The 22269-nt window shown below is 31.9% G+C and overlaps 1 protein-coding gene across 4 annotated transcripts in view; it reads left to right on the forward strand.

The window, feature by feature from the left end:
* The first annotated feature begins 501 nt into the window (after positions 1-501).
* The window catches only part of LOC143244655 (cell growth-regulating nucleolar protein), a 31687-nt gene continuing 9919 nt past the window's right edge, over positions 502-22269 (forward strand). Inside the window, exons 1-5 of one of the 4 annotated variants that reach the window (XM_076489735.1) lie at positions 502-655; positions 2257-2385; positions 9833-9953; positions 12579-12686; positions 18652-18738. In XM_076489735.1, coding sequence (XP_076345850.1) covers positions 2261-2385; positions 9833-9953; positions 12579-12686; positions 18652-18738 — 441 coding nt within the window. In that variant the 5' untranslated portion in view covers positions 502-655; positions 2257-2260. Of the gene's footprint in view, positions 656-1142; positions 1280-2000; positions 2020-2256; positions 2386-6186; positions 6316-9832; positions 9954-12578; positions 12687-18651; positions 18739-22269 lie in introns of those variants that run through there. The other 3 variants (XM_076489734.1, XM_076489736.1, XM_076489737.1) reach the window with 3 other exon arrangements.

Below are 22269 nucleotides of genomic sequence, written 5' to 3' on the forward strand. Positions count from 1 at the left end.
AGCGGTGTGTTTACTGACTTACAACGCTAGATACCGAGTTTTGATAATTGTGGTAGGCAGAGCACAGATAGCCCAATTTGTAGCTTTATGCTTCATTTCAAAACAAACAAACAATACAAATCAAAGGTAACTCAAAGCTGGCGTGGGCCATTGTTCTTAGAGAAATCAAAATAATAATAATACGATTTACATCTGCTATAAGTCACTTACGCAAATGTGGGCGTGCTATACCGGTTCCGATGTTTCTGTAAAACATGACTTTTCTGTAATTTTACAACAAAAATCTGTAAGGGGAAAAAATCTGAAATGTGGAATACAAAAAAAAAAAAAAAAAAAGGTACCGGAGCACTAAGATACAGTACTCGAATTTGACTCTTAATAAATTATATGTGCGTGTGTAAAATGTGTAATTCTTAATTTAGGAGTAGAAAAGCCGGTACTGGTCAAAACTTTAACTCTAGAAATAATTTATATTTTAATGCTAGGTGAAGTACTAAAATTAAAGATAAAACTTAATATTGGGTAAATGTATAATACCATTAAAGTATCAAAATGTCTATTCATAGAAATATCAGTTTAAATTGTATTTCACTACATATTACTAAATTTTTTTCTATGCCACGTGAGAACGGTGGCGGTAAATTACAACCCTTGTGTAAGTTATTGCTCTTGTGTTTTTAAACATTTTCTAAATGATGATGGCAATTACATTTTAATTTTGTATTGTAAACATTTTCCACCTGGTTATTTTCACATATTAGTATTAGTCTTTCTATATTTTAATTAATACATTACTTAAAAGTTAAAAAACCGTCATGCGAATGTAGTATTTCTGTTTTAACAACAGTATTACTGACAATTAAGCCTAACTTTTACATTTACAGCAAGTTAATAACTGAATAAAGGACATTTCCGTTAAAAGTTACATTATGAAATAATCTGTTACATTGTAACTAAGCTCATGGAAAAACGTAATAAAAAATTAAGGTTTATAATTATAGGCTTATGGAGTCTAGAGAGTTATTCAAATATCATGCTTATTTGTTTTATTATTGAATGGTAAATAATATTTGTGAGAAGCGATAACATGCGCAGAAATGTAACGTGAGAAAACTAATGTTAGTTATGTGGATGTCTATCCAATGGGTGTGAAGATATTAGTTCGAAGTTTTAGTTGTAATGTGATATAAGATTTTATTATTAGTTTCTGTTGTTGAACTGGAAACGTGGCATTTCTCGTCATGATTCACATTAGTGAAATAAAACTAAGTTATAATTTGTAAGCATATACATTTTGAAACTGAGAAGTTTATTTCATGCAACCAACTATAATTTTATGTTTATGAAAATTTCATCATAAAATACAGAAATTAAATCTTAAGTTTTGTTCTGTTTATTTGAGCCCTCTAACTTGGAAATAATGAGTATCTTTAGCAAGTGCCATTATTTCATGTTAAAAATGTATTTCATTAACATTTAAGTTTATTATTTTGTAATTTGCATATCATGCAAAAATGTCAAGTATAAGATGTCTGGCAAAAATTGAAATTGTAATGATATCACATCTGTCTGGAAGAAACATTAGTAAGAGGAAATAAAGATCGAGGTAAAAAAGAATGCTGCTCTGCCTGTCAAGGTCAGCTTTATATCACAGCATCCTAACCAATTTACACATAACTAAATAACATGAAATATAGAATATGTTTTGTTTTCTCTATTATTCAGTTTTCAAATGCTTTTGAACACTGATAGTTTGATGTTAATGGCAGTCTAGTTTTAAAGAGTTAAATATTTAATTTCCATGTGAGAGTATTCCAAGTAACTTTTTGCTTATTTGTAGTTGTAAAGGTACCAATAAAAATGTATTGAAATATATTTTCTTTAGATGAATAAAAAGCAACTTATATTTGGTTTCATGTTTCTTCCTACAATGTTAATTCTGTGTTGACTTTTTTCCTGCTTTAGCCGATGTTTGGAAGGTCTTTTCATATCAGTGTCCTGATGAGGTGACAATGGAAAGTGAGAAACTGACTAGTCAAATAACTACATTACACAGTATTATATATAAACATTAGTATAGTTTTGCTTTTGTCTGATATAATGTCATTAGGTTTGCTGATGTTGCAAGATATGTGACTAAATTAGTCTGCAGTGAAAATGTTGTTATTACATGATTGTAAGCTATAGTTTTCTATAGCTAATATCCTGTTGGTTTGATTGGTAGGCTTGTAAAATGATGATGTTGATCTTTTACAGGACAATGGTGTTTTTTACTTGCAATGCTTGTGGTCAAGCTGTGAAGAAGAATCAAGTTGAAAAACATTACCAGACACAGTGTCGTAACTGTACAGTTTTGTCATGTATTGATTGCGGTAAAGATTTTTGGTGAGCTGAATATACAAATCAGTTGTTTTCCTCTAATTTAAAAATAATTAAAGAAATATAATTGATTGATTTAATAAACATACTTTTTATATAAAAAGGGTTATAATTCAGATAGGTTTAGACATGTAGATTTAGAAAACAATTAACATTCACAACTTTTTCTTATCTGTTAGACTTTTGCCCAGTCATTGTGTTCTATTCTCTGAGGAATATGAATATGTAGAGAGTTTCAGTATCATAGCAAACCATTTGATCTTTCAATCCTGTCCTTGCCCACCTGTTTTTATAAAAGGTAACAATTCAAATCCACTGTTTATTATTTGGGAAATAATTGATTTCCATCTTGAAATCTAGTAAGTTACTGGTCTGTGGCAACTCATTCCATAAGTCAGTATCCTTGAAAGAAATAGAAAACTGTCTTAACTAGAGTCTAGACTTTCTTTTTCAAATCTTAAACTTGTGTCCTTGTGTCTTGTTATCTTTAGAATATAGCACAAAGCAATCACAGGATTTTATGCTATAGGTTTCACAAATTAATTTGTAAACTGCAAGCCAAATTATTACCCTTTTTTTCTTAACAAAGAGAAACTAATGAAATTTAACTTGTCTTTGTAAAATGCCTTATTCATTCCTCAAATCATACTAGTTGCCTTCATTTAAACATTTTCAAATAAGTCATAATCCATTCTTAGATAAAGATACTAAGACTACACAGTATTCTAGTGAGACTTAACTAGTGATTTGTATATAGGGGTTATTACTTCTTTTGTTTTGTAATTATCCATACTGTTAGCTTAACTACTTTAAACAGTAAACTGCTACTGCTTCAGGGACTTGAATGACTTATCCTTTACTTTTCCAACATTTTCTTTGCTTGTGATGTTGAGTGGATTCCCATCAATGTTAACCACCTGACTATGGGAAGGTGTAATTGCATATCTCATGACTTCTTACAGCTACATTCCATATTAAATTATTGTGACCCTACAATTAAATTTGGTATCAAACATATTTAATAAACCAACTTTTAATATTATATAGGTTTTTAGTTTTAATCTTATAAGAAAATATGTTTAAAAAAATCCTCAATTTCTGCCATATACTAGAAAATTGGATCCACTTGCATCTGTTACATCATCTTTGTTGCAAATTACCAATAGCTCTTTCTAATATTTTATATTATATTATTTAAAACCAACAGAAGCCAAAGCTATAATGTATCAAATGGTGTATTATATTGTATTTTCTGTACAGAGAATTGTCTATTCAGCTTTCATTTCAAAAATGTTTCTCGCAGGGATCGTATAGACAGGCTAAGCTGAATTTTTAAAAGGCTCTTATAGCATATAATTAGAAAGCCAGACAAATTATGATGTGTTTTTATTATATTGACTTCCCAGTCATGCCTAGCTAACATTACATAATTTGCATTGATGTTGTGCATGTGCACTCAGGTCATGTAGCTGTTAATATAAAACTGACCTTCAGTCTTTCCTTATCTTGGCTGTGTTTCAATGGACTAGTATTTTATAATATACAGCCATATTTCAATTATTATTCATTGTATATATATATATACAGATTATTAATATTTAGAAATAAATTATTAATCTTATTTTTCTTAAAATACAAAATAGTAAATCAAAAAGTAAAGTAGACAATTATCTGTTCTTGCTACAACCTTTGTAGTTGGTTACTGCTGGATATAGGTTGGTAAGCCTTTTAAAATTTAAAATGTTTTTAGGTTTTTATATATATGCAGTTGAATAAGTTAAAAAAATCATAAATAACTATACTGATACCATAGAATTCCACTATAATTTATTAAGATAAATACTAAATAAATTATTTAATACTAGATGTATTTAATTTTTAAAAATTATGAAACTTTGAACAGATTAAAGACACAACCTACCTCCTTGTAATCATGGTTTGAAAGAATGTGGTAGCCTTTTCATAGATTATGGCTTTGAAAATAATAAAAGGGACATTCTAAACTGTTGACTGGTTTTCACATGTAATATACAGTAGTAGGAGTATATAAGGGACAGTTTCACCATGTTTGATTCAGAACACAAGTTATGTCTCAGCAGAATAAAAAGATTTAAGGCTCTTGTCAGTGTTAGTACTTTGAGTTCCTACTTTATGCGAACTAATAGACTTAGTATTTTGACATCACAGTCATCTAATTTTAAACAGTGCTGCATTGAACATATCACATGACTCACTAAAATCTATATTTAGATGTGTCTTTTTTTATTATTTACTATTGAATTAAGATATTAACTCATAAATATAATATTTATACAATATAAGTATATAAATTATACATATAATATTTATACAATTTGATTCCAAACGTATTGACATAAATTCTTAAAATAGTAGTTCAATAAAATTTTGAATGCAAGTCAACAAACACAATGACATGGCCTTTGAACTGTGACCTGTCACGAAAGGGATAAAGAAGTTGAATTTCATTCATTGAACTGTTTCTTTCTTTGTCAAAGTACAAGAAAAAAAATCCTTCTTCTACATTATCATTTCTCTGAGTAACACTGTCACCATCACGGGACCTATGCTTACTATCGCTATTGGAGACTTGTCTGTGAATGAACAACCATTTTTTAAAAGGTTGTATGTTCCCTCATGCATATAGGATTTCCTTCCATTTATTCAGCTGATGTTACTTTTCCACAATTTAAATCTGGCCAGGATGATGATGATATTTTCTTGCTATTTCCCCACCAGGGTCTGCTATACATACTGTTTTATACTGAATATTTTTCGTCATTTTAATCTTTTTCTTGACATGACTTTACAGCCATGTTTCTTATTTCTCTTTCCTTCTTCAATGTCTTGTGACTCCTTCCATATTGAAGATTACTTTGTCATCCTTCTTTCTCCTGATACTAGGGCCCATGCAGGTTTTGTTTCTTAAATGAATGTGCAACCAAAATCATGTGCCTTGTCCTTCTTGCTTCTTTTGTTTTGGCTTTGCCATTCTTCATTTTCACTCATCAATTCCACATTTTTTTAATCTCTTTTACCTCTTTGAGGAGTGAACCCCATAACTTCTAGGATAAAATTTTCACATCTCCTTTTCTTTCTTACCACTTTCCTACATTACTTCCCACCCCTTCATGTTATTTCTGAAGTTATTCATTGTGTTTCTTTTTTTTTAAAGAGATTCATTCATTTTTCTCTACCTCTTTAACCAATACTACATCTTCTGTTCTGTCTTTCCTTACTTGGGTCCTCTGTTGTTGAGACGTGTTGAGTCAGGATTATTTCCTAAATAATGTTCACCTGACTTATCTACATAATCTTTGTTGGACTTCCTTCTTTGCCTAGAAGACTTTGGTGGTGGTCCTGACATTTTGAACACTATGAGACCAAGGTGGCCAAACATCAGTCCTTATTGTTTTCTTTAGTTTCTTAACTTTCTCATTCTCATTGTTCCTGTTATGGGACTCCTCTCCTTCCAGGGACCTATCATCTACCCTTACTGGATGGGTTTACCAACTTCTCAGGTTAATGTATTCTTCTTTGGATATTGATGCTGGCAGTCTCTTTCAAATTTTATCTTACACTCTTGTAACCTGTTTTCACTGACCCTTGGATGAGATCCTTCAGACTGACATATGGACAAATCTATGTTTTAGTTTATCAGCATCATTGTTTGACTGTTTTGTGTCTTGTTGGTTTTTGAGTCTCTCCAGTTGCTATTCTTCATTCTACACACTGTCTTTGAGAAGAGTAAATAAGTTTTCTTTTCCAACACTTTCTTCTATCTTATAGGATCCTGCCAGATGGCTGATGTGACCTCTCAGGGTATGCCTACTTCCCAAAATCCACATCAGGTCAAGGATGAGGGAAAATGCTCAGCCCATCCACCCAGACTCTTCTAGTGTCCACAGTTGAGATGGGGTATTTCACAAGCCCACTAGAAGTATCCTTATAATATTAAACTTGCTCAATTGCCCAATCCAAGCCTTACCATTCCATGGACTGTCATGGAAAATAGTGAGCACCAGAGCAATATTTCTGTTCACGTCTCTGGCTTCTGCTTGCCAGCTTTTTAAAACAGGGTTTCATGGTCAACTATTGCATTATATCCTGCAAAAGATCTTGAGAGCAGTCATCAGATGGAGATCTGAGTGCTTCTCTGAATAAATTAAGAAATAAATTATATATAACATTAAAATTTGAATTATAATCTACAATTTTAAATTAATAAAATAGTAGTTCAATAAAATTTTGAATGCAAATCTGCAAACATGATGATAAGGCTTTTGACCTGTGGTGCAGTGGGAAAGGGTTAACTTAGTTGTAACTAGGAACTGAAAAGTAATTCATGCTATCATTATTTTTCAAATCTAATGAAACTTCAGTGATTTCCATTATATAATGATATTCTATCCCAATTGAACTCATTTATGTTGTTCCTGATACTCCTAACATTTGAATAATAATAGCAACTAATCTTATTTTTGTATTCTATTTTATTTCTTTTTAACTTTGTTTTTCGACAGTGACTTATGAGAGAAAAAAAAGAGATTTATAATGCTCTTGTTTCACATTTAAATGAAACAATGAAGTTTACATGATTTTTATAAATTTTAATATGTAATTTTTGCAGTATTATTATATAAGAATATAAAAACATTTTAATGGAACTTTTGTTTCTTATCATTCAGCCCACTTGATGAACTCTAATAATGAATTTTAATAATAATTTTGAGTAGTGACTTATTGAAACAAAATATTGATCTGTAATGTTATTTTTACTTGCCTCTGATTTTGAATTTGAAAGAAAAATTAAAGAGAAATATGGTGGGAGAAGCAGCAAATTGTGTGATTTATAAAACTATTTTAGTTCAACTGTTGCATGCAAAATTGTCAAATTAATAAAACTTCTCATAACAAGACTTAATAACAACTCTCTTTGGTTTCTTTCCATAATTCTTAATTTCAACACCATCTCGTGTTTCTGTTCTAAGTTACTTAATTCATGTTTTTTTTTGTAAGTACTTATGCATCAGTTTTTCAGAATCATTTGATTGGGCTGCCATTTATTCATTAATTTTATTAAAGTTGTAAAGGATGTAAATGCTGATTGACTAAAATGTTGATTTGCAGTATTGCAGTAAGCCTTCAGAAGTATCATGGTACCAAAAAGGAAGAGAACTTATTTTTTGTAAATTTTGTCCTGCAATTAATTTTTTTCAGTATATTAAGAACACAATTTAAATCAGTTATTTTATATTTATTTGAGGAAATACATAAATTTAGTTATCAGAAGCACATTTTTGGTTATCTTGAGTGACTGAATATCCATTAATTTTGTGTCTTGTATGTTTATTTTTAGATCTTACAGACTTACTTTAAAATTATTATTTAATCTATTATACTTTAAATACCATACTTCTCATACCATGGTGATTCTATCAGTTAGTGTATTGCAAATATTTCAAGGTTACTTACCACTATCTAAGTTTAGTATAAACTATTTTTTTCGTAAATGTTTAGAAGTTCTCAAAACATTTTGCTGCTTAACCTGCTGTGAAACCTACTTTTCTTGTGTAATCCTCCCTCACTCTTAAAATTATCACACTGGTACAACTAACCAGTCTGTTGTTTAAGCATAATCCTGATAATATTTCATGTAATTCTTGAATCCTCTTAAGTCCCTCAGTTTTTGAACTTCACACAATCCCTGGCACCTATCATATTATCATTTATGTTCTGACAACATCAGAGCACATTTAGCAAAGTTTGTGCATCTATGAAACAATTTCATCTCAGATCCATAAGTGCTTTAGACATTGTCCAAAGGTCTTTCCATTTAATTTCTTAAACCCCCTCCCTTTCTCTCCTCATGATCCTATTTATTACCAGTGTCTCTCTGAAGCAGTTCTGAGTATTCTACTCAAGGCTGTCATAGAACCTGTCATTTTCAGAAATTGGGGATGGGTGCCCTGTTATAGATCTTTTTCAACTTAACTGATTTCTGAACTTTCCTCATTTCACTGTGGAGTCCTTCCTTAACCTGCATTGAGCATTTACTCTGGATCTTCATATATTTTGGATGCATACCTTCACATTCCTGTTTCTTTAACAGCCAGATGTTACTTTTGTTTTGTCCACAAGGACCAAGTTTATCAATATCTTGCCTTGTTGTTTGGTCTGATATCTGCACCCTGTGTATTCTGTCAGATGGTTAAAGCTCTTGCTTGACTTATTCATTCTTTTGGTTTGCAGTTCCTTATGCATTTGTAGTTGTTTTTCAAGTCCTGTCTTAATTGGACTCAGCATTCTCCACACTGTTAGTGATAGGACTGTTAGTTCTTAAGGCTTAATCTTCTCTGTTTCTTACTGCATGTGAGGTTCTTTCTGTTCTATAGAGTTCTGTTCTGTGGAAGTCCTCATTCTCTTAAATTATGTCAGCTGTGCACCCTTCAGTGGGTGTTGAATGATTGATGGAATTTTACTCAGATCCCATGGATTCTGTTCTCCTTCTCCCTCCCCCTGTGCATGTTGATTTTGCTTGGCGACTCAATACAGACACCACCACAAGAGGTGTTCATCTTCTACCTTCCTGTCCAGAGTTGCATCTTTTTTTATGGATACTTCTCTAATGGTTGGGAAGTGTATCTAGATACAAAAGAAATTGCAGATTGTTGGTCATTGGTCAAGGCAGCTATGGACAATAGTATGCTAGAGCCTTTTGCTATTTATTGGGCCCTGGATCATTTCCTGGCTTTAATATAAGACAAAGTAGTAATAATTCATTCTTAAAATTTTACCATTGTTTCCTATATCAGTCAACAAGGGGTACCTATTCACATTTGCTTTTTTTCCATACATTAGAACTCCTCTTCTGGGTCAATTCACATCACACATGACTATTGGGTTATCATGTTCCCTATGCTTTGAATCTTGATGCAGATCAGTTGTCTCATTCTGACAAGGCTCTCCTCATTGAAAGGCCCCTCAATTTTTGGGTGTTTGAGTGGTTGTGCTGTCAGTGGGGTAATCCTCTTCTGGATGCATTTGCCACTTTTTCAATACTAAATTGCCTTTTTCTTGGTCTGCAATCCCACATTCTTTCTCCTTCCATCTGTTCTTCCTCAAGTAATGTCACTATATCATTTATCCAAGCAAGGTTTTTGATAGGGATATAACCCAGTAGGGTTTTATATTAAGTGTAATTTTATATATATTTTATTTTTTTGAAAGATTTATATTCTTTTGTTTCAAAAATTTAATTGACTTTTTCAACACTTGTGTAAAACTCCATTGGTAATATTCCTTACTCTCAGTCTCTTCAGACTGATGAGTGATACTATTACTTGAAATTGCAGTAACCGGTTTCATCACTTTACAAGTTTTGTTGCATATAGTGTTTTTGCAGTTGTTGATGGTAATGTTTTCCTTCACATAGGGGAGACAACTACAAAACACATACTAAATGCATTAGTGAAGATCAGAAGTATGGAGGAAAAGATTATAAACCAAAACCAAATGCTAATAAAGGAGAGGCTAAACAAGATATGTGGATTCAGGTTTGACTAATATTTTAAGTGTTACACAAACACTTTACTCTGCAGTGTTTCTTGTTAAACTGCTATTAGTGAATGATTATAAGTAAGACATGAGTGTTTGGTCCTGAAGTAAATTGGAAAAAGGTGCTCTTCATAGAAAATATTATGTATTTTAGCTAATGAACTAAATCATAGTATAATAAATAACATTGGAAATTTCAAGTCTACCTGCTTGCTTTTGACTTGAGTTTTTGTTCTTGTCTAGCAAGTTGTAATAATGTGTCACAATTTTATACTACTTCAAAATACAGTCTTGGTGGTAGACATCCCTGTGCATTTTCCACACATGATATAAGGACTAAGATTTTAATCAGTCATGTATCTCCTTGCAATGCCAGCTAGACAGATTGTAATTAGCTACTGATTGTGTGATGTACTTCTTCATAATATCAACTAGTCAATATCAGCTAGTAATATCATAATCAGTCATTAATTTTTAGGCTTTCTCCAAAATTTTCTACAGGTGTCTTAGTCATATTATAATGAAACCCTTTTAACTTATAAATAATGTGACATTAATGATCCTTTGAACCAACAATCATATCCTGATTCCCAATCTCCCTCAACAAACAAAATGCTAATTACTAAAACTCCAGCCCTAATTCCTCAAATATTCTTCACTTGTATTTTAAATTTCTATTAAGTTGTATTCTAACTATTGTAGATGGCAGTATGTTCCACAATTTGATCATTCTGCCTCAAAACTGTCTCAACTGGAGATGTGCTTAACACTTTATGACCTGTTATGTTGTTGCTCTCAGAAATTAACATGAAAAAAAAAATCTGAGTCTTCAGTATCATCTCTTCCCTTTAAAATACTTCTTTTAGATCACCCCAAACCAAACCTTTTTGCTTTTGAAGAGAAAATGCATAAAAACTATCATCATAGGCAAACCACTTATTTCCAAAATCATCAAATTATCTTCTTTAAATGTGCTATAACAATTCATTGTCCTTCTTATACAGTTATAGCATTGTAATCTTGTAAGTTAACAGGAAGGATCTGTTTAGGGTTGAGAATGATGTGGCAGTACAACAGTGTGTACCTCTAGAATGGATGCCATTATCAAAAATTGTTTTCCTGCTATTCGAAGACAATTGTGATCATTGTCATGCCAACAGAAGTAGCCAAAATAGAAATATTTCTGCCACTGAAAAAAATAGCCATTAACTGTTGGTGATAGATAGGTTGAGGAAAAATGCAGTTGTATGGATTTGTAAAGTGTAGTAAAAACCAGACTGGGCCCAGTTTAGCTGAGTGCTTCAACAAGTAATCAGGCTTTGTTCATACATACATGACATCCAGTGCAGAAAAGCAATACTTCAGTTGTATATTGGTTGCCAACTGTAGACAATGAATAAATGAAAGAATGTGTTGTGATCTGATTAGTCACATTTTGAATATAGTAAGTTACTTGATAACATGAAGTGGTCTCAGTAGATATTTAGTCACGCAGAAACCATTGAGGAGAAGATGTAATTAAACCAAAAGGTTGAAATGGACATTATACCACAAACAGTGGAATAAGTAAAACTGAAAACATGCTATCTGTATAAGAATCTGAGATTTAGTCATTTGGCAACAATTAATGACAGCTTACTTAAGGTTGAGAAGAGAATAGTAGTGTCAGTATACATCCACAGTAAAGCACGGTGGGAGTTCAGTGGAAGTTTGGGGCTGCATTTTACCCAACAGTGTTGATCTACAAAAAAATTATGCTATCCTCAGTGCTGAGTATGCTCAGATTTGGATTCATGTTGCAGTTCTTTCAGAAGCATGAGTTATTGGGTAGTGATTCATCTTCTTGCAAAACAGTGATCCCACACATTTAGCAGATGTGGTGAAACAATACCTTGACAGTAAAAAGATCATTAGAAAACTTCTGACAATGGCATGGCAACCACAGAGTTTTGATATGAACATAAGGGCTTATGTCAAAATTGGGGCCAGGAGATGGTTGAATTATGGGAAGTAATACAGAGCAGTTGGATTAATTTTTCTACAATTGTACAATGATAAACTTTGTGTGAGCATGAAAACAAGGTGCAATACTCTATGTTTAGTTAAGGGTTTGCCCACAAAATATGAGTGCATTACACGTTTTCTTTTCTTCAAAATATTTGTACCACAAATAAATTTTTCTTTAGTTGTACCTAAAATACAGTAATGGAAAATATTATAGATGCAACTAGAGAAAGATTTGTCATACAATAAGGAAGGACTTCAGAAATTTAACCTGTAATTATCTATGTATGTACTGGATTTTAATGTAAGAATGTTTGATCTGTACTTTAAGATGTTTCTTACTTTTTTACAGGGACATTAATCAAGATAGGTTTATTAAAATATAAAATTATATTTGATTATTTCATTAATATTATGAAAGTGAAATTTAATACATGCTTAATTAAAAATAATTGAAGAAAAAAAAATTTTGATATATTTTCATAATCAGCTTTTATTTTACAATTGAAAAAGTACACATAACACACACAGTGTTTACTTAATGTAATGCAAAAACAATTATGTAGAAAAAAAAGAAAAACTGAAAAACCTTGAAAATATTTTTTATTTTCTGTTTTCAGCATATCCAGCAAACCATAGCAACAACAAATGTTCCTCATGGTTTATCAGATTTACTGGAACAACTTACTGGATTTTCCAATATTCCAAGGAAAAAAATAAAGTTTGAAGTAATTTTCTATACATTTATTTCCTATATTTATTTATTTAAAAAATTAAAATATCTGTTAAAGTTTCATTAAAATAGTAATTATACTGTGTTTTTTTTTCTTTGTGTTTCTAATGAATAAGAGCTACAAATAAAGGGGAATCTGTCTGTTTACAGATTAACTTGTGCTGGTGCATACTCAAAACCTGTATTAACCAAGTTGTACTTAAGCTCAGAATACACACTTGATGACATGAATTTGGAGAGACTGAAGAATCAGTTTATAGATGTATTAGTTCCTTTCCTAGAGTGACCCTTTTATGTTCATGTTACAAGACTTTACTTCATTATGTTTAAAATTTAATTAAACTATTTTATGATCATTGTTTGTCAATGAAATCAGCATTAAAATTTTCATTATAGTTCAAAGTTTTATATTAATTATGTTTTAGTTCTTGTATTTTGCTTTATTCTTTTGTGCTTCACAAATTTCAAAAATGTTAAATTTGTGTCTTTTGTAGGTTGAACAGTTTTTGACCCACAGTAACTTTTCATATGTAGAAAGAATCTAGGAAAATTGCTCTGTTTAAAAAATTATTCTTTTAGGTTCCTCTCAACACATTTGGAGATAAGAAAACTTTCTTTGAACTTTTGGCAAATGCCACACCCATTGTGTAAATATAGAGTTGTGATTTCTCAGCTGGTTATATTTAAATGAGTTAGATATTTATAACCAATAGAAAAAGCACTTTTTGAAGTAGGTTCTCTTAACTGTTACTGTAAAATTGTTGCAAAGCATTATGTAAAGAACTAGTCAAACTGCTCATAGCATTGTTGCTGCTTTGCCTTTGCCCCTTTATTGTTATTCTTCACCTAGAAATATGTTAGATAGTGGTTGCATTGTATTTAAATTTTAGTTATATAGTTTACTTAATTATGTTATTTGTTTTGAGATACATATTGGAAAGGTTTAATTTTTGTTATATTTATATATATATAAGCCAATGCCTGCTCTGTTTACAAAGGACAGTGTAACTGGCAAAATCACCACGTTCTGCTGAGGGCTAAAGTTTCTCTGTTATACAGTAATATTGACTGGGGACAACCATTGACGTATGTTGCAATATACAGGGTGTTTAGAAAGTCACTGTGCACTTATATATTTATTAACAGACATGTTTCAATATAGAATACAGGAGGTAAATATGAATGACAATTATAAACAATGTTGAAAGTGACCCCGTTGGTATCAATACAGGCTTGGATCCTTCTTATTTTGTTTCTAAACACTGCTATCAGTTGCTGGCTTGAAATAGACTGAATGAATGCTGTTATCATTGCTTTCAAAACTGCACAGTGACTCTCAGAACACCTTGTACTTCAGTTTTATGTTCTCTCAAGGAACTAGTCGTTCTTTTATGGTAGATTTCAGTTTCTGAGGACCACTTCAGTGGCACAATGGTATGTTTGTGGGCTTACAACGCTAGAAACCAGGTTTCGACACCCATGATGAGCGGAGCACAAATAGCTCATTGTTAACTTTGTGCTTAATTTCAAACAAATAGTTTCTGAAGTATAATTCAAAACTACTACATTACATTTGTGCAGTTGGGACAATCTAAAGAAGACAACAGGAGTAATAACAATATATCACTTTAGAGACTGTTTCATAAACTCAGATAACAACTAGTAATTTAGGAAGGTGTTTGAAGAGCGTGATACTTAAACGAGCTGTTTGAACTCGAATATAGAAGGGGTAGTAGGAAATAAAGCTTTAGAGAGATTTTCATCAATGCACAGTTACAGTATCACTGTTACAAAGTTACAATACCTTTGTTTAGAACTCACAAAACTACCATCATAGAGATAGCAAGGAATTGCATAAAAGTCTAATAGAACATTCAGGGGGAAAACACCTTAAACAGTAACGATTTAGTTCAAACAACACCTTAATGTAATCGCTACTAAGACTATACAAATGCACACAAAACACACGTATGTTGGTCTTGTAAGGAAATGAAAATTCGCTAAAATGGGCAGTTTGTAATTATTATTTTCTTGCTAACCAACAACAAAAACGGCTTAGTATATTGCATCCAAACATTTTGTATAATACTGAGGACGAACACTGTAGATTTTACTGCTCCCCATAGATAAAAGTCTGATGGATTAAGATCTGGTGAGCGTGGGGGCCACACGTCTTTGGAAATAATGCGGTCTCCAAAACATTCCTTTAATAACTGCATAGATCTGTGAGATGTGTGGGCAGTAGCACCATCCTGTTGAAACCACGAGTAATTAATTTCATCACTTGTCATCTGACCGATGAAGGTGTGAAGAATCTCTGAACAATAGCGCTCGCTGTTTATTGTGTTCATAAAGAAAATAGGGCGAACAATTCGATGTCTGGAAATCGCAACCCACACACCAACCTTTAAATCATGTAGGGGTGTTTCGTGCAAACTGTGAGGATTATCGGATGACCACAATCTTGAATTTTGTGAATTAATGTAACCCAAGAGATGGAACCATGCTTCATTGGTGAAAAAGGTCACATCCAACACAATAGCTGTATTCTCTTCGATAAATTGGTTAAATCATCTGCAATAGCGTATTCGTTTTTCATTATCAGTTGCTTCCAGTTCTTGTACTGCCATTATTTTGTATGGGAAGCGCTTTAATTTCTTTCTGACGGCCTTATGAGCAGTTCCAAGACCAATATCATGCTGCTGAGCTAACTTTCGTAATGATTTTGATGGACTCTGCATCACACTGTCAGAAATATCCAACAGTTTCTCCTCCAACAGCTTTGCTGGCCTTCTACAGCATTTGGCATCATCCACTGATCCCGTTTCCCAAAACTTATCAACAAAGTTACGAACTGCATTGTGATGTGGAACAGGTGTATCTGGGAATTTTTCAGCAAATCGCTGTTGCACCACATCTGTGTATCTGCCACCTTCTCGGAATACGTGTTCGACGAGCCATTCATGTTCTTCAGTTGTTAAAACCATATTGGGATCAAAATTTGAAATATAATAAAATATTATTACAAAACTGCACAGTGACTTTCCGAACACCCTGTATAACAGCACAAAAGAACAGGAAAGGATAATAAATTATACGTGAAAATGTAAAAACATGAAAAAATCGTTTTAAGATTATTTCATGAAATATTAAAATCTATGTGCATTTTTCCTATGTCTTAAACATTTCATTATAATGTATTATAGATTATATAAATTGATGATAGTAGCTACAGTTAGTAATAACATAGAGAAAGTGAAAAAATATATAATCACTTAACTTAAAAAGAACTTAATATTCACATAGGAGGTGAAAGGGGTTATGCAAATGAAATTTAAAATCTATAAGTTGGAAAAAAGTATCTTTTAAATTTTCATTGTTTTATTGGTTTTGTGAGAAGCTACTAGGGTATAGATTTGTAGACTTGAGTTAATAGGGTGTAGCTTTCAATAGATATAATCATTCATTCATAACTAGTTAGGGCAACAAAAGAAGCATCTTTCAGTTCAGTGTCAAGTATGTTCTTTTCCTCTTTGTACAGATCTGGAATTACTAGAGGACTAAAGTGAGTTTAAATAACATCTATTTTGGTTCCAAAACTGTAATTTTCATATCAGCATTTTAAAACACAAAATGTATCAGTCACTAGAATGGAATGTCTCAAAACTAATTTATCTGCCTTCTATAAGTAAGGTTTGAGTAAATTAGAAAAAAATTACTTTAACCAACTGGAGAAAAAGTACAATCAGAACAAAGCAGGAAATTCCTATTGATTGAATACTTTTACCATGAAAACTGAAAAAAAAACCACATAGGCGTCTTGTATTTGTCGTTACTATTGTTCAAGAAAGATGGTGTAATTATGCACTTACATTTAAATCCCTCATACTGTGAGGAACCTAGATATAAGTTGATATAGAGGAAAGTTCACATTATTCTGTGTTATATGAACTTCCTAGCATTCTTATCTCCATTCTGACCAAATTTGGTAATAGTAAGCTTGGTTTGTTAGACAGGTTTTAATTTGTGTTTTTCTCTGAGAGGCAGTTTTATACATACTCTTGATCCATTTTGTACTCCTACAAGGATGAGTTTGAAGATAAGGAAACTCTCCAGCATTTAAAAAAAATCATGTATTACAAATAAGTATTTAAGAGAAATTTGTAGTGCTATTAACAATTTGAAATATAAAATGCATGAGAGATTTTTATTACAAAGATTAATATAATGTATACATTGAATGATATTCAGTAACAAATCTTTTGAGCTCCTCTACAAGGTGTATATGTAACATGCTTAATTGAGTGGTGACCAAGTGTGCATGTCATGAATTTTTTTAGATTTCCATTCTGAATTTAATTAAGGAACTTTGTGACCAGTGCATATCAGCAAGCTTGATATCATGATGTAGTTTGTAATTCAGGTTTTGTACATTATCCAAGTTTAATTTATTAATTTTAAAAGGAAATGTTAAGATAAATTTTCTTTATTCATTTCCCTGTGTCGTGTGACTCGTCTACATTTTGAATTTGCCATTTTAGTTTTTCTTTCTATGTCTTATGGGTTTCAAACTGTTCATCTAATTACAAAGTTGTACTACAGATATTGACAGCCAGAAGAGAATATTTGAACATCAGCCATTTTGATTTACTAAGGTATTGCTAAGTATTTGATACCAACATGTCCTGACATCTCTCTTTCTCAAGACATCACATTTATTCTTTATGACATTGTTCTTGGATGTATTCATAATCAGCAGAAAGAGAAATTTTGAACTACAGAACCTGATGGTTGTTTTGTCACACAAAGCTAGTAACTTATGCTGATTAAAGTTATTGCTTCCAGAAGTAATGGAATTGTTTTAATTTATCCATAACTTAGCGAGAAAGCCAGTTAAATTATGGTAGTTTTGAGACATTACATTCTTGTTGTTATCATATTTCTTTGTGTTATAAAATACATATCTGAAAGCAATATGTATTAGTTTGTGGACAAACAAAATAGCATAAAAAAAGTAATTTTAGTGAAATATGTTATTGAGTTTAAGTAAACTAATTTATTTGTATAAATCTTATATTTCTCATTTTTATTATATATATTTTATATACTGTTACATATTTTTTAACAAAGCTACTAACTGTAATGACTTGAAACTTTTTGGGTTAGATAACAAAATATAAAAGAAAAAATTGAATAAAAATTCTCAACCAGCTTGAGCTAATTGTATCATATGTTTGTAACTTGATCTGTTGTTTATTCTTCTCACTGTGGCTTGTTTAGAGTCATGCAGTTAAGAGTCGGAAGGGCATTGTAAAGTAATAAAATTAAAAAATCAAACAGATTAAAAGGTTTTTAGAAAATTGATCCTGTGTTTGAAAAAAAATTGCAAGTTTTATTTCACTGGTTTTGCTACAGTTGGTGTTGGGGTAGAGAAAATAAGAGATAAATTTTTATAATTTTTACATTCATTTAGGACATTTTAAAGGAGATGCAAATAAATTATGAAAGATGTTATATAAAAATAAGTATTTTTATACTTAGTATGAAGATCAACTTTCATTAATAGTGAATCAGTGAAAACTTCCTTAAAAATTTGATTTCCTTTGCACAGCAGAATTGTAATGTTTGCTACATTCTTGCCAAATTTCATGAAGTTACACTTAGTACATTCATAATTATAGCATGTATGATTGTTACAAGGTCATTCAAAATGATGAGTCTGTATACAGAAGGTTTCTTTTTAATTCCAAGTTTCTATTTAAATAAATGTTCTACATCGGAACGTTTGATCATTGTTTGATTTTGGAATCATTCAGTATTTTCAAATATTAGTGTTTTTCTTATTAGCTTAAGTCAAATGGCTACAGTATAGAGGAAGTCATATTAGTAAGATTTTAACATATATAACTTTTTTTTTCTTCCTTGTATCAAGATTTCCTTCATCTCTTGTTTTTCTGCAGAACTTTTTGAAGAACAGCATTCGTGTTAAAGACAAAAGGTTGATTCCCAAAGCTTGGGAGATATTTTCTAAAGCTCATGAAAAACAAGTAAGACTTAGTTTCATTTATGATAGAGTTTTAGTATAGTTATAAAACACTGTCTGTACTGTTTGCCTTCAAAATTTGTGCATGCGAAAAATTCAAGTCTCATAAATCAGTAGTAATATTTATAATAGTTTTCATTTGCACAGTCACTTAAGGCTCTTTTGTATACATAACACTTGAAACTGTATTGCATAACATACAAATGGAAGGATATATAAAAGCAGTGACTCTCTCTTGTCTGTCAAGAGATTATATATTACTTAAGCAGTTCAGCATGATTTATAAGATGGTTAAAAGTCAATCGTGAAATATCAAGCTACTTGTAATTAACTTGTATATTGACTTACCAGTTAGCAAATTGTTTGTTGTTGTCGTTGTTTTGTAATCATACATCACTATTGTACTGGCTGTGTTTGTTAAAACATTTGTACATATGTTAAACTGACCATACTCATTGTTAAACAATTAAATTAAATTTGAATGTAAATGACACCCAAAGAATAAATTTTGAAATGTAATCAAGAGCAAGTTAGCAGTTGAAATTTTGAACTTTACTAAAACACTTTCAGTGGATATTATTTGCAATTTTCTTTGTACCAGAATAAGAGGTTGTATGATGGATGAGTGCATAGAGGGGTGGCATTACTGCCTTTCTTAAGCAACAATATTTTTTTGTATTTTTTTTACTTTGAGAGGGCTTACGATATTACATGGAGGTACAGCATTTTGCAAGACCTCCACTAATATGGGTTGCACTGCCATTTACCCACTTTTATCCAAAATTTTTTAATGGACTGGTTATTTCAAGTTTGTGTGGGGTCCCTCAGGGCTTTGTTCAGTGTGAATATTAATGTTATTGCTGTACAACTTCCTCCTACAGTTGCAAACAGGGTCTATCTCGACGACTTCCACATCACATGTTAGTTGTCAAGCATGAGGTTTATTGAGCTGCAGCTTCAGACTGCCCTCAGTCATTTGTTGAAGTGGACCACAGTAAATGCTTTTACCTTTCTCTAAAACCATCTTCTCTTCAGAAGCAGATCAATATTCTAGGTTCAAGACATATCATTCCATCCAAACTGGACTATGTGTCTCTGGTCAATGGTTCTCCTGCAACCTTGGCCTTGAAGATGTTGAATCCCATTCAGCATCTGGGGTTTGGTTTCTGCGCAGGGGCTTTCTGCACTTCTCCAGTCCAGAACATGTACTCCAAGTTTCACAAACCTCCTCTTCACCTCCACCACTTGCAAATTTCTTTACAGTATGCTTAAAAACTGTGATCCTTACCACAGCATCCTACCTGGGGTTGTGTCTTCCTTCCTCAGTGGATCATGGTTTTACAGAATAGACAGACTGCCATTTTTCCTTTTGGCCTTTGTGTCCAAGTGCAACTGGCTGAATTGAGTCTGTTTTTGGATGTCGTTGCTGTCTTCACTGGTGAGCCCATTCCACCATGGCTTATTACCACCCCCACCTGTGACCTTTCTTTGAGCCATCTGAGGAAGGTAGATACTCCTAATTAAAAGAACCTATTTTCTGAACATCTTTTGAACCTTTCTTCTATTCTCATTTATACAGATGGTTCAAAATCAAATGACTCTGTGGGCTCTGTCATGGAGTGTTGTGGTTCAGTGGTTGCACGCAGGATCCTCTCTACAGTTTCTGTGTTTATTGTTCAGCTGTATGCCATTTCTCTTGCCCTAGATCACACAGAAGCTATGCAGTACACCAATTATACTATTTATACAGACTCTCTTAGCTCTCTATTGGCTGTGGAATAATTCAGCATTAGTTCTTACCCTGTTCTCGTCAATATTCAAAATCAACTGGCCCATTCTTCTTTTTCTTCCATTTCTATCCAGTTTTTCTGAATACCAGATCACATCAATATTTGCAGGACCAAGCTTCCTGACACACCAGCTAAGTTCATCTGCTCTGGTGCTATCGCTGCCATGCCTGTGCCATATATGGACTATGATCCTGTATTCAAGGCTTGGCTGTGCACCAGCTGGCAGTCAACTTGGAGTGAACCACATGATAACATGCTTTTCCAGATCAAACCTCTTGTCCTTTAACCATCTTGTTTCCATAAGGAACAGAAGGAGGAAGTTGTCCTGGCTAAGCTAAGCATTAGACATAGTGTTTTAACTCATTGTTTTCTTTTATGTAGGACTGATGCTTCATTGTATGGCCTTTTTGACACTTAAGTCACAATAGCCCACATTTTACTGTTATGCCAGTGTTGCAACTCTGAATAACAACACTACTTTAAACATACTTTTTCCATGGGTTTATCCCTGCAGGATAGCATCATTGGTGATGGTGACATTGTCAACCTTGTGTTTTTAAATTTTTAAGGGCCATTGACTTTTTTATTTCTATTTAAGTTTTACTTGATTTTTGAAGTTTTTTTAGTTTTACCTTGATTCAGTTTTACATTTTATAGCAATTTTACCTTTTGTGTTGTTTTTTTTATTATTATTATTATTATTATTACAGATTATTTGGTGCAGATAGTTGCTTTACACCAATAAATGCCAAACAACCAAACAGGCTTGGGGTGTTGTATACCATAATAAGTAAAAATAAGTTGCATTTAAAACATACCAGGAGATTTTCTGATGTGAAATAACTTAGCATTACATCTTATTACATATTGTATGGTTAATTTTTCTAAATCACTGATCAAATCTTATGCCAGTGTTGGGCAGGTTTTTTGCTTTTTTATTTCTGGGAATTTCTTCATGTTGAATTTGAGATGCATATTGTTTGAAAAATTGTGATAATATTTTGAAAGGAAATATTTTTGTTGCTGTTGAATGTCACAAGATGTTTTCTTTGCTTCTTTAAGATTGCTTTTGTATTATAAGTTAAGATGAAACTACACAGCTGTCTATCACAAAAGTTGCCTATCATACAGTCTTTCATAAGGTTCAGACTTGGTGTTTTTTTACCCCCTTAAAAATAAAAGCTGGTATGATTAATGTAATTATTTGAAGTATTGGACATATCACATGGGTTCTTTTTATTAATCAAGGATGAGAATTTTCCATTTCTTTTAGATATGTTATTGGCCTTACCTGAGATTGATGTAATGAGAAAACATTTGCAAATAAAATTCTCTCATACACACTTTGTCCTAGAAGTAAACACAAGAGTATGAATGTCTTACTGATGAATGGAAATGAGTCTCATCTAATTAAATCCAACATATTGTTATTGTAATCATTTCAAGACAAAAATACTGCTGAAAGTCAATTCTAAACACTGAGAGAAGTGAGAGAAATTTTGCTGATCATTCTTCGACAAAATAATGCCACAAATTAAAAAACTGGCAGCAGCAAGATGAAAAGCATGGCATATAAACTTTACATTTTCTCAAGAGAATAATATCCTTAAGACAACTGAATGTTGTATTGTAGAAACTTTGTATTTTTCTGTTGTTACTAGTGCACAAATACAGGAAATACACAATATAGAAGCAGTAATGTTAATATTAAATCTGCTTGAATATTTAAACATTAATTTAAAATT

This window comes from Tachypleus tridentatus, chromosome 2 (genome assembly GCF_004210375.1).
Source record: "Tachypleus tridentatus isolate NWPU-2018 chromosome 2, ASM421037v1, whole genome shotgun sequence".
NCBI classification, from domain to species: Eukaryota; Metazoa; Arthropoda; class Merostomata; order Xiphosura; family Limulidae; genus Tachypleus; species Tachypleus tridentatus.